The sequence below is a fragment of the Pseudorca crassidens genome, chromosome 2 (genome assembly GCF_039906515.1).
Source record: "Pseudorca crassidens isolate mPseCra1 chromosome 2, mPseCra1.hap1, whole genome shotgun sequence".
Taxonomy (NCBI): Eukaryota; Metazoa; Chordata; class Mammalia; order Artiodactyla; family Delphinidae; genus Pseudorca; species Pseudorca crassidens.
Genome location: NC_090297.1, coordinates 9,763,544 through 9,777,196, shown reverse-complemented (window position 1 = coordinate 9,777,196; position 13,653 = coordinate 9,763,544). Strand labels below are relative to the sequence as shown.

Genomic DNA, 13,653 nt, shown 5'->3' with positions numbered 1-13,653 from the left:
AAGTTGCTGCCCATCTTGGGCACCTGGTCCCCTTTTGCCTTGGTTGTGTTGACCTAAAACAAATAGACTGTCAGATATTCCTCCAGCAAAGATGGTTTATTCGGGATCAACAGAGAATTGCAACTCAGGGTCTGCAACCATGGTGGGCCACATGCAAGTCCCCCAACTGGAAAGGAAGGAGACTGCTTTGATGGGGAGGAAAAGGAAGCTGGGAGGGGCTGTTATAAACAAAGAGTCTGTGGCTTTTCATTGGCTGATTTGGCGCCAGGAAAGAAGAGTCTTTCCTCTTCCTTTTGGGCTCTGCTATCATTGCAGGGCATGAGGGCCTCCCTTTCTGGTCTCTTAGCTCTATTCAGTTGAGGTTTCTGTATATTCCTTTTATAGAGTTGAATCAATAATCTGTTCGTTTTTCAGTCAATTTGCTCAGTAAACATTTCCTGCACATCTCTACGGTGCCAGGCTCTGTGCTGGGTCTGAGGACACCACCCGACCTCTTGTAGTCCCCAGGCTAGGGATGGAGGTCAACATGTAGGTAAACACATGCAATACAATGTCTCTGGCACTCTGATAGCTGCCTTCAATGGCTGCAGAGCCCAAATTGTGCAAGGTCTCGGGAGCCAGGCCCAGGACTGGCTGCGTAATTTGCAGGGCCCAGCGCAAAATGAAAATTTATTTTCCTTGTTCAAAAACGATTCAGGATTTCAAGATGGTAACCGTAGAGCATCCAACCAAGTGTGGGACCCTGTGTGACTGCATAAGTCATATGCCCATGAAGCGAGCCCAACCCGTACCCTCAAGAAGCTCTCAATTTGATGTAAGACTTAGACAGTTTATTTCACCTCTGCTGTCCATTTCTTCATCTGTAAATCGGGTTTGTGCCTGCCTCTTACAATGGGTTGTTGTGAGCCTTAAATTGTTATGAAAACAAAATTCAACCTAGTAAATTTGAAAATCTAATTGACTTAATTCAACAATTCGTGATTCAGGCATCTAACAACTAGCAGGGGTCCCTGAAGAGCGATACAAAGTGGAAAGCTTTTATAGAAAGGAGGGTGGGGCAAGGAAGTCTTTAGCAAAAGGAATGAAAGGGTTATTTGGGGCCAAGACATCATATTTGGGGGGGGGGGAGAGCGGGAGACTTTATCATGCAGATTGCCTGTTCTTGGGAAGGGGCAGTGGAGAAGGCCCACATGGCAGATTACCTCATTGGTGCTGTCCAGAAAATTCCAAACTGATTGATTAAGGTTACATCTCTGGGGAAGGTCAGAACTGCAACTAAGTCAGATATTAAGTCAAGGTTTGGCATCATAGGTTTTAGCACAAGTGATGCCACTTGGGGCCTCTGGTTTTCTCTTTGACAGATGAATTATATTGATAAATCTACTAGAACAGAAACCAGTATATAATACATCCTTAATAAATAACAACTATTATTGTTCCAGTAAGTTCAAAAAGGGGAGAAGGGCCAGTTGGGGGGGGGGTGTTGGGGAGAAGCTGCTCTAAGAACTTCATTAGAAGTGGTGTTGGGTCAACTGAGCCTTGAGATACAGCTAGATGTGTGCTCCTTACAAACAGAGACAAACTATGTGGCTTCTGCCCTTGATTTACAGGAATGTGTGTTCGTGAATTCACCTTCTTTGTTGTGCTTCATGTAGTTCAATTCGTTTTACCTTTCCTGGACCTACTTTTTCTGGCCCACAGACTCTGGGCCCAAACTGCCTTGCTCCTCCACCTCTTAGCTATGTGACCATAACCTGTCCGTGCTCAGTTTTCCTTATCTGTAAAGTGGGTACAATACAACCCACACCTCAATGGGTTGTTCTGAGGATTGTGGAAGTAATACCCTCAGCACAGCCTGGCACATAGGAAGAGCTTTTTATTGAAGTTGAAGGAACCATCTAGGGAGTATCTCAGATGACAAGAAGAAACAACTAAGAATGAGGCAGGACCGAGTTGAGGGATGTTTACAAAGTAACTGACCTGTGTGTTACATTGCTCAGGCCGCCATAACAAAATACCACAGACTGGGCAGCTTAAACAACAAAAATGTGTTTTCTCAAAGTTCTGGAAGCTAGAAGTCCCAGACTAAGGTTTGGTTTCTCCTGAAGCCTCCCTCCCTGGCTTGCAGACGGCCGCCTTCTCCCTGTGTCCTCACATGATCTTTCCCCCATGCACATGCATCCCTGGGGTCTCGTTCTGTGTACAAATTTCCTCTTTTTACAAGGACACCAGACAGATTGGATTAGAACCCACCTAACAGCCTCATTTCAATGTAATCACCTCTTGAAAGGCCCTGTCTCTAAATACTGTCACATCCTGAGGTACCAGGGATTAAGGCTTCAACATACAACATACGTATTTAGGGAAGACACAATTCAGCCCATTAACAACTTGTGCTTTTCAAAAATGTCAGGGTCATGAAAGACAAAGAGAGGTAGAAGACCAGAGACTGAAGGAGTCAAAAGAGGCATGACAAGTAAGTACCACGTGTGCCCCTGGACTGGATCCCAGACCAGAAAAGATTGTTGTTCTTTTGTTGTAAAGGACGTTAGTGACACAACTGGCAAAATCTGAATGAGGCCTGTAGATTACATAATAGTATTGTATCAATGTCCACTTCCTGATTTTGATTAAAAAGTACTGTAGTTATGTAATAGAAAGTTCTTGTTTTCAAGAAGTATATGCTGAAATGTTTGGGACTGTTAGGCAATCAGGTCCACGTGTATTCTCCCCAAAAAAGTGTCAATAATGAATAGATGGATGGATGAACGGATGGACAGACAGATGCACTTATGGATAAAACAGATGTAAAACGTTAACACATAAGTGAAGAGTACACAGGAATTCTTGGTTCCATTTTTGCAACTTTCCTGTAAGTTTTTTCAGACCTACGGTTTAAAAACTTTTAAACACGGATCTATGACAATGTAGGCAGTAGGTAACCACTCAGGGGCACTCTGGTGGGGGTAAGGGAGGGAGGGATCAAGTGTTAGGCAGCCTCTATCGTTTTACAACCGCCCTGCAAGGTAATTAATATAACCCTCCTTTTCAATCTGAGGAAATGGAGACACAGTGCACTTAACTGCCTGGCCCAAATTCAGGTTTTGCAGGGCAGAACCCACTCCTCAGGACCACTACCAGGGGGGCAGCTGGTATTGACTCCACTCCGTCCCACTTTTGCCACCTTCATCACCCAGAGCAGCTGCAGAGAAGGTCCAGTCCCACAGGGAGGCAGAGGGTTGGTGGGGGGGGGGGGGGGTGTAGGTCATCGTTGCTGGATTTACAAACCTAAAATTTTCTTTGGGTCCCAAAACTTCAGGGCCAGCCTCAGTGCCTTCCAGCCCCCAGACAGTCAACATTCAAGTAAGATGAAATAAAGACCCAACGTGACCCAAACAAAGTGTTTTTATAAACTCATGAAAAGAGTCCTTATTAGAAAGGGCTTAGGCAGGAGACAGGCATGGGGGTTATGACGTGTCTGATCCTTCTGCAGGCTTCGGGCAAGCTGTGATCATTAGCAGATTTCGCTCTGGGTAGGCTCAGTGTCAGCTCCACATTGGGGGATTTTATGGGATTTATGCACAGAACTTTCCTACAAAGCAAGGTATTATAGGACGGATTACAGAGTTCCAAGAAGCAAAGGTACCGGCTCCCCTGTCTTATTTTTTAGCAGATTTTTTTAAAGAGGCCCATGGTCAGGGGCTCTGCAGCCTTACACCAGACGTCCCATATCCTGTTGACTCTAAAACAAGCATATTTGTACAAAAAGATCATCGAGTGGCGTTTTCTTAATACAAAATCATTATAGAACATTGGGAATATGTAAAAAGACATAAAAAGAAGACAAAATCACATGTGCTGCTATCACCGGAGACAGTTACTGTTAACATTCTGATGTGTTCCCTTTCTGTCTTCTTTCTGTGTGTGCACACCTGGACGTGTGCGTGTGTGCCTGCGTATGCGTGTGTGTGGAGAGAAAGAAACAGAGAGAGAAGGACAAAAGTCCAGAGCAGAAAGAGAAAGAAGCAGAGAGAACGGGCTTTGAAGTAAAACCGAGCTAAACTTGAATTCCATACCTGCCACTCTTGGGTTCCATGACCTTGGTCAAGCTGCTTGACCTTTTTAATTCCACAGATGTACATGGGAAATACAGATCCTACCTCAAGGGAGCTGTTTTGATTAAATGAGATTAAATTAAATGAATACGAAGCGTTTAGTATGCCGCCTGACACACAGTAAATCCCGACTGAATGGTAACTAAATAAGTATGAACATGGACTTAAGGCTTTTTCTTTCCCAAAGTGGAATCATCCTGGTGACACAAATTTGTATCCTAACACTTTTAATGGTTTTTCTGCTATAACTGTGGGAAAACAGACTTCCCACAAGCCAAAAAAAATTTTATATATATAAAATTCCCAATTACACCTGCTCTTTAGGCTAAATTTTTAATGACATAGTATCTTGTCAATATTGTGCACATGCTTTTGGGGTTTTGTTGTTGATATTTTCCTTCTAACTGACAACCCACCACACGCTGAACAAGCACCTGACTGAGGCCACAGATTCTCAATGACCAAAGATCAGATTGTTTAGTCTGTGTCCCAGGAACACTTAAAACTGCATGATTTGGACACATTACTCCTCTTCTCTGGGCCTCAGTTTCCTCATCCGTTAAATGGGGATGCAATGGTGTCCCCCTCAGCAGGTGGCTGTGGCAGCTACATGAGAAAACCCACGTGAGGCACAGGACCCAGCGCCTAGTAAGTGCTCAGTAAAAGATAAAATGATAACAAATATTAAACTTCTTACATTTCAGAGACATAATCCTCATATTATATGTATATATACTTCCATTAGTCTGTTTCCTACTTGTTTTTATAAACTGATCAGGGCAACACGCAGTAAGTCATTGAAATAATTGCCCAAGCAGGGCTTTTCAACAACAGAGCCAGGGCTGGCAGCCATCCCCTCTGTGCGAATCTGCCCCCTGGGAGACAGCAGACCAGATGTGGCAAAGGAACCAGGGGTCCTGAGTGTCTGGATAGATGTGCAGAGCCAGGGGGCTTCCCGTCTGTCTCTCCACCTGAAGGCAGGATCTGAGCTTTCTTTGTCATCTTTGGGGGTCCTCATAATAAATGGCAGAGATGTAATAAACCTCAAGGGAGGTTCATTGTTGAGAGGCAATGAAGGGTGTGCACCAGGATCCTGATTTAGACCCTGTAGGTTCTGCCTTCTGCTGGAATGTTTACCAGCCTGTGGGCTCAGACAGGTGACTTAACACTTGGGATCTCAGTGCCCCATCGGACAGGACTAAATGTGCTGGAAACAGCACCAGGGTGTGGTGGGCACTCAGTAAATGTCAGTTAGTTGGGATGACTTCAATCTATCATTAGACTCTCAAGTCTTATTGCTTTTTCTAAAAATAAATTTATTTATTTATTTATTTTTGGCTGTGTTGGGTCTTCGTTGCTGCACACGGGCTTTCTCTAGTTGCAGCGAGCGGGGGCTACTCTTCATGGCAGTGTGCGGGCTTCTCATTGCGGTGGCTTCTCCTGTTGCGGAGCACAGGCTCTAGGCACACGGGCTTCAGTAGTTGCGGCACGCGGGCTCAGTAGTTGTGGCTCGTGGGTTCTAGAGCGCAGGCTCAGTAGTTGTGCCACAAGGGCTTAATTGCTCCGTGGCATGTGGGATCTTCCCGGGCCAGGGCTCGAACCTGCGTCTCCTGCAATGGCAGGCAGATTCTTAACCACTGTGCTACCAGGGAAGCCCTCAAGTCTTATTGCTTTTTAAAAAAATTTTTCAGTGAACTCGGTTTCTCCAATGACCCTCTACTTCTTTACAGTGGATGTAAACTTGGGTCAGTCCCTATGAATACATTTCCAGAAAGAGGGCAAGAAACAGCTTCTGCTTTTCAGAGGCTCATGCTTCATTTATTTCTGAGGTCTTGAGAGACTGATGTTTGCTTGATGGTGGTGGTCTAGGACTGAAATTGGCAAACTATAGTCCACAGACAGGGTCTGGCCCACTGCCTTTTTGTGTGTAGTCTACAAGTCTAAGTATGGTTTTTACATTTTTTAATGGTTTGGGAAATAATTGAAACAAGAATGATATTTTGTGACAGGTCAAAATTATATGAAATTCAAGTTTCAGTGTCCATAAATAATGTTTTATTGGAGCACAGCCATGCTCACTAGAGGAGGTGTGTTATAGCTCCTTACATGTTGTCTATTTACGTGTTATCTGCATACTGTTTACATATTGTTTATATCTATATACTGTCTATTGCTACAACAGCAGATTTGAGTTGTTACAATAGATACTATATGTTCTGCAAAGCCCTTTACAGAAGTGGTTCATCAACTCCTGGCCCAGGGTAAGGATTTAGCATTCCTAAGGCCCTAGCTCTGGTTCCAGGGAAGACTTTTTACACCCAGGCCACTCAGGTTTCCCTCACCGTTTTTACCTCCCCCTCAGACAGTGCCCCTGTCACTCAGGCTCCTTACCTGCCCCCACCCCACCCCAGATAGTGTGTTCCTTGGGAACGTGAAAACAGGAGGAAGAAGACACGCACTGAGCATCTTTTCCCTGCCAGATGCCAGCCCATTCAAAGACATCATCTCAGTGGGTGTCAAAATTCCCATTTTAGGGATGACAAAACTGAGGCTCAGAAAGGGGAATAACCTGCCCATAGTTGCATAGCTAATAAGTGGCAAAGCTTGTGTTTGAACACAGCCTTGCCAACCCCAGAGCCATCCTCACATCAATACCCCACACCCTGATTTAGAATTATTTGACCGACCAACCAGGAGGCAGGAGGCAGGTGATAACCGCTGGGCGCCCCCCTGGCCTCGGCCCAAGCTTTCTCAGGTTAACCCCACCACCACCACCTCGCCTGTGTTCCTGCCACGTTCCCAGCCTTGGCTCTGGTGTGCATTTCCACCCATCCCTGGCGGCCAGAATGCACACGGCCTGCCGCAGCGTCCACTCACACAGAGCCCCAGAACCTGCCTCCCTGCACCACAGCCTGGGGTTCGGGACAGTGATGGGAAGGAAAGCCTGTGGGTGTGCAGACAGCGGCCCTGGGCAGGACGGGAGACGGGAGTCCACACAAAACACTCACCCGTGTCGGGGAGGTGTTCCTGGACTGAAAGGAGCCAGTCTACCTGGCTGATTTTTGGTTTTTTAATGTGTCCTGTCCTATTAGCCAGGCCTCGCCAGGGAGAAAAGGGGCCCTCTTGGTGACTGCGCTGTATTAGAAAGGGGAGGTGTTTATGAGGTTTTTCAACGTCTCCAGCCTTTGAGACCGTATGTCCCCTCCCCACAGAGATGCTCCACCGTCTGAAGCCTGCTTTCCCCTCTTGGTTTCCTCTGGCCAGGTAGACGGTGCGCCACATCACCCAGCTCCTGTCCTCCGGGGCTTCTGTCTCCATGAAGACCGCCCAAGGCAGCCAATCTTAACTTCATGGAACACTGGTTTCCGTTCAACCAGACGGTTCTCCAGATCCAGCCCCCTCAGTCAACACTGCCAGCTGTTCTGCTTGGGGCAGAGTCACCAATCATCAGACAGAGCCGTGTGTGTGTGTCTGTGTGTGCCTGTGTGTGTGTGTGTCTGTGTGTATGTATGTGTTTGTGTGTTTTTATGTATGTCTCTGTGTGTTTCTGTGTATGTCTCTGTGTGAGTCTGTGTGTCTCTGTCTGTATTTATCTTTGTGTGTGTCTGTGTGTCTGTATGTCTGTGTCTGTGTGTTTCTGTGTATGTCTGTGTGTGTGTGTGTGTGTGTCTCTGTGTGTCTCTGTTTATCCTTGTGTGTCTGTGTGTTTCTGTGTATGTCTCTGTGTGAGTGTGTGTGTCTGTGTGTCTGGGTGTGTGTCTGTGTCTGTGTGTTTCTGTGTATGTCTCTGTGTGAGTATGTGTGTCTCTGTGTGTCTGTGTTTATCTTTGTGTGTCTGTGTGTGTCTGTGTGTGTGTCTGTGTGTTTCTGTGTATGTCTCTGTGTGAGTGTGTGTGTCTCTGTGTGTCTCTGTGTGTCTGTGTTTATCTTTGTGTGTCTGTGCGTGTGTCTGCGTGTTTGTGTGTGTTCCTATGTATGTGTGTCTCCATACATGCATGTCTGTGTGTCCGTGTGTCCGTGCACCAAGTGACTGGTTTTAAAACCCTGCTCAGGGGCTTCCCTGGTGGCGCAGTGGTTGAGAGTCCGCCTGCCGATGCAGGGGACATGGGTTTGTGCCCCAGTCCGGGAAGATCCCACATGCCATGGAGCGGCTGGGCCTGTGAGCCATGGCCGCTGAGCCTGCGCGTCCGGAGCCTGTGCTCCGCAACAGGAGAGGCCACAGCAGTGAGAGGCCCGCATACAGCAAAAAAAAAAAAAAAAAAAAAAACCCTGCTCAGAGGAGTGTCCCTTGCAGGGCAGGGACAAAGGCCCCCGCGCCGGGTGTTCCCGGCAGCAGCACCTCCAGGTGTCACTGTCCACCTGTCTTTACCTGGCAGCGGGAGCCCCGCACAGCCGAGCATCCCAGAGCCTCCTCCCCGCTCGCCCTGCGCCCGCCCTTGGCTCTGGACGCTGCTTCTAAAGCACAAGCCCAGCGTGTCTCCCGCTGCTCCTGTCACACGGGAAACAGAAGCCGCAGTCGTTCTTGTGCTACAGGACGCTGTTACCTCAGTGCTCCTCCAACAACAGTGTGCATAAAACAGACCTGGGAATTGCCTTAAATAAAATATAGAGTCTGATTCGGGAGGTCTGGGGTGCAGCCTGGGACTCTGCATTTCCCACGAGCTCGCAGGCAACGCTGAGCTGCTGGTCCAGGACCGCACTGAGCGAGGAGACCCCAGGTGAGCTACCCTTCCCTCCCACCTCCTCCTCCCACCTGGCTGCTCCAGCGCACCAGGCACCCTCCCACCCAGAACTTCCTGTCTCTCCGCCCAGCTCTTCACCCCGACTTCTTCAGGTTCACGCCTCACTCCAATCGGGCCTCTGCCCCAGGATCGCTTCGGAGAGGCCTTCCCCAGCCAGCCTACATAAACCGCTGCCCAACCAGCCCCATCTCTCCGTCCCCAACCCACCGTCATCTCTGTCCCCAGCTCTCTCTCCCACGCCCTGCCTGTATTCCTCCTGGCACCCTTCACCTCCTGGCAGTGTCGCAGAGCCAGGCACACAGTCACTGCTCAATAAATACCCAGTGAATGAATAAGTGGATGAATGACTGAATGAAGGCACACATCTGAAATGTTTCACTGCCTTTGCCCCCAAAGTTCTGTGTCAGCCACTCAATTTCCTCACTGGGGGACAGCAGGTCACCTTGTGTTTTGTTACAAAACACAGGGTAAAGATGAAATGACCAATTTCAAGATGGGGACAGCAGAGCACCAACCCATGCTCCCCTGCACAGGCCACGTGCCCACCAAGCCGGCCCAGTCCCTACCCTTGAGAAGCTCCCAGTGCGCCGTGAGATTCGGGGAAAACCAGCAGATACGGTGCGGTGTCATGGTGCTGAGGGGCAGGGCAATACAAGGGCCGAGAACAGAACCCCCTGGGCCAGCCTTGGCTGGGGGAAGGGGACATTGGGGACTGAGGGGCAGCTGGAAAGAGCTTCCTGGAAAGAATACCACATGAGCTAAAGGAAACCTTGCAAAATGAATAGGGGTTTCCTCGGCCACAGAGAAAAGGTCCTGGAGAAAGTGTGTTGGCAGGTGAGAGGGTGGCAGGTAACCGGGTGAAATGAGGAGGTACCCAGCTGAGGCCAGAAGTCCTGCTCTGAGGCCGTCCAGGAACACCGCTGACTTAAGCCCTGCATCTCTGCCAGTGGCTGAACTGGTTCCTCAGTAAGCAGGCATCACGCCACCTGATCGCCACCGTAAAAGCGAGAGCTGTCATTTACTGAGCTCTTGGTACGGGATTTGATGAGTAGCTAATCCCATCCCCATTAATATCTGCCCTTTGCAAATGAGGAAGCTGGAGATGGGAAGGGGGAGGGGCAAAGCTGGGATCTGGACCGGAGTTTCCTGATTCCAAAGCCAGAATCAGCACCCTACGGCTCCTCTCTGACCCATCCTGCCTTACCCCCCAACCCCGTGGCGGCGGCCCAGGGAGAGACGCCATGGCCGTTGGTTGACGGACTGGCCCCCTGAACGCACGCCCTGCTCCTCTAGCTTCCGTTTTCTTCCCTCTTAGGTATCTGTGCAGCCACCAGCCCAGAACAACCCGAGGGGGAGGGCTCAGCGTCGTGACACATCCTAAGCATAAAGGAGGGAAGAGCTTGCCTGCTGGTGGAAGAGGCGAGGGAGGCTTCGTGCAGGGGCTGTGAGTAACCAGGGGCCAAGAAGAGGCAGCGCTGGCAGGCTCTCGAACACTGGCCCACATGCACATTCCTGGACTCCCACCCTAGGATGCTGGTGGGAGCCCAAGAATCTGCATTTTGACAAGGTCCCCAGGCCGTCCTGTACGTTCTGGAAGACATCCATGGATAAAGCAGACAGAGCTGAGAATTTGACCGGGGTTCAAATCCCACCTCCATCTCTGGGCTGTGATCTGAAGTGACTTTCTTAACTCCGTAAGCCTCAGATAAGTAGAAGGCAAGGCTTGAGACCTGTTTGTCTCTCCAGCTCTCAGTTGAGATGGTGATAAGGAAAGTTCCTGGTTAAAGGACTAGAAAAGGGCATTCGTGTGCTTGGCACTGGGGATGCAGTGGGAGTCGGGGGAGGGATAAATTGGGAATTTGGGATTAACAGATACACACGACTATATATAAAACAGATAAAAAAACAAGGACCCACTATAGAGCATGGGGAACTATAGTCAATATCTTGTAAAAACCTATAATGGAAAAGAATCTGAAAAAGAATATACATATATAGTAACTGAATCACTTTGCTGTACACCTGAAACACTGTAAATCAAAAATACTTTAAAAAAAAAAAATACGTGTAACCTGGTTAAAAAAAAAAAAAAAGATGGGACTCAGCCCTGGGGGAAAGGGGCGGTTACAGCACGGTGGCCCATCACGGGCCAGCAAGTTCCCTTGCGGGTCACAGGGCCGGCTCTCTTGGGGGCCCACCTCTAAGCATGAGCTGCGGCTCCAGCTCCAGCCTGCCCTTCTGGGTCGTCGCACCTCCCGTGCCCACCCTGTACCGGGAGAGCTGAGTCATGGAAAAAGTTAGTTTTCAGGCTGCAGCTCACCTCCCTCCTCCATCAAGCCCACAAAGGCTCCTTTCACGTTTCCAGGAGCAAGGAGAAAACCGTGGGGCCCTCTCCCAGGCTGGGATGTGAAATTTCAAACTTCACCCTGGAGTTAAATTCCACACCCGTTGCTCCCAGCTAAGGGAGGAGGGGGTACCAACAGCCAAAAACATGGGTAAGGGGAAGTGGCGGAGAAGGGGGAGGGGTCGTGTCCCACTCCGTTCTCACTGAAGCTGGGTCACAGGCACCCTCTGGGCCAGCCTGCTAGACTGTGCATCCCCTAGCCCAGCACCCCCTCGCCCTCATCTTCCTGGGGAACTTGGGGGACATGGAGCAGGTAACAGACAGAACCTCTCTGGGTAGTTGATGATGGAAGAGGCCAGAGGCTCACGGTATGCCAGGCCCACAAAACCCACATCCTGAAAGTGGAACAAGTAGAAAAAAGGTGTCCGCTTCCCAACCACAGTCCAACCCCAAACCTTTTAGGGCTGCCTGACATGTTCCTTTTTACTGTGATTTCACTCTAAACCTGATGTTTGGAAGAGGTAAGGGGAGCCCCTGTGTGGCCCTTGAGTGAGTCATTTAGACTGCTGAGCCCGGTGTTACATGGGCACAGGGACGCCCACCCGCAAAGGCTGTTACGGAGATGAAGGGAGCATATGTGTAAAGGGCCTGATACGTTGAAGGTTCATTTGGGTTCTCAACCCCCTTCCCACTCAAACTCACATCCATGGCAAGTGTAAGTGGAACCTAGTGGTCACCTAGCTGGTCTGGCATCTGAACAGGGCTGGGTAGCTGGCGAGGATCAGGGGACGTAGGTGAACATGGGGCTGGGTTTATGAGTTACTTCACATCCCTGAGCTTCAATTTCCTACTCCACACGGTAGCAGGTGTGTGGGGCAGTGGAGCTATGATCCTTGTGAGGCCTGTTAGGTTTGGAGTGTTAACCTTAGGTGGGGAGAAAAGCCTGGAAGAAAAAGGATTAGCTGGTAGGGTAGCAGGAACACGGGACGCGGGAGGCTCCGGCAGCTTGGAGGCGCAGTGTTGCACCCAGACCACTAGGCGGCGTCGAGGATAACAGATGAGAACAGGCTGAGCACAGGGGTTCCAGTTCCAGACCTTCCCAGTTGTCTTCTTGGCTGGCCCGGCAGACACCGGCCACAGCTGGGTGGGAAGGGCCTGTCTCTCCAGGGTTGGGATTTCTTTTCCATTTTTTACAGACCTCCTAGGTGGGAGGAGGCCGTCACGTTGACGAAGTCCTGCCTTTAGCCGTGGCCTGGGAGCCTATGAAAGCAATGGCCTGCCTTTCCATCCTACTTTTGGAGGGAGCCTGGTCTCCACCTCTCTCCTCCGCTCCTGCCAGAGTGGGATGGGGTGGGAAGAGGAATCACGTCTGGGTTTGGATTCCTCCCTTCTGTACTACCTGGCAGATGGGGATAATAATAACCCCCCCTGCAAGGTCAGGGGGAGGATTAAATTTCAGAATCTAAGCCCTCAGTGTAGGACAGTCTCTCATCCAGCCCCACTCTACCTTCTTGCTCTTCCAGCGGTCCAGATAGCGATTTTCCAAATTCATCTGGAAGGAAGATCCTCGCCTGCAGAACTTCCCTCCAGAACTAGAGGGTCTTTGCAGCCCAGGGAGGAGTTTGAACTCCAGCCACCCCATCCCCAAACCAGCCTTTCTCAAAGTGATTTTCTCTCCCGATGCTCAGCAGAGCATTAAATGTACTGATTCCAGCACACCCAGCCCTGCTGAATCAGAAGGTCTGGGGGCGAGGCCCAGCACTCCCCGTCTGAACAAGCCTCTCGCTGGAGAACTGCTGCGCCAGGTTACAGGGCAGCTCCCTGGCTCACCCTCTCTCCTCCAGGCCTGGGACCATCAGGGGCAGCAGGAGGCAAGTCCCATCAGCACTTTTAACTGGGCCTGCTTTGCAGTGACTCACCTCCCAGACTTCCTGCAACAGACAACTCTAAATAGCTGGGTCCCACCCTCCAGCAAGGGTGACATTCTTGTTGGGGGAAAGCAGGAGGTTACAAGGTGGGTGCCCCACTAGAGCAGCCCAGGGAGACCCAGAGAGAGGAGCTGCTGCCTATACAGCAAGGGGGGGAGGGGGCGCGTGGGTTTAGCACGTTTTGTTTACAGGCGTTTGTTATTAAGGAAATTGCTGTCAGTCAAGGTAATTCTAGCCCAGATGAGCAATAAATATGCTCCCAGCTAATCGTACGGGGATTTTATTGGCACTCTGGGGGCAGAGGTTCCTTTACCCTGCCCCCACACCCCCACCCCTCAAAGCAAAACCCCGCTCCCAGCTGTTTCCCCCCAGCAACGTGAGGGACTCGGGGCAGACTTAGAAAGTGCGCTCTAAGTGAAAACTGGAGGAGTCTGGGCAAGGGTCAGAAGTGGCTCCCCGGTCCTATGGAGGCAGGGAATGATCAAATGACCTGAAATAAACCCTGGGCGACCTGATGGATCAAG

At 49.9% G+C, this 13,653-nt stretch overlaps 2 protein-coding genes across 3 annotated transcripts in view; one reads left to right on the top strand and one right to left on the bottom strand.

Annotated features, from left to right (window-relative positions):
* The window catches only part of LOC137220226 (arylacetamide deacetylase-like 4), a 37,154-nt gene extending 27,667 nt beyond the window's left edge, over positions 1–9,487 (bottom strand). The window contains exon 1 of the mRNA XM_067729982.1: positions 9,424–9,487. Within this exon, the coding sequence (XP_067586083.1) occupies positions 9,424–9,487 (64 nt within the window). The remainder of the gene's footprint in view (positions 1–9,423) is intronic.
* Positions 9,488–13,095: 3,608 nt separating this feature from the next.
* The window catches only part of DHRS3 (dehydrogenase/reductase 3), a 42,367-nt gene continuing 41,809 nt past the window's right edge, over positions 13,096–13,653 (top strand). The window contains exon 1 of one of the 2 annotated variants that reach the window (XM_067720982.1): positions 13,096–13,215. The gene's annotated coding sequence lies outside the window, so the exon portion shown is untranslated. The remainder of the gene's footprint in view (positions 13,216–13,653) is intronic. The other variant, XM_067720992.1, reaches the window with a different exon arrangement.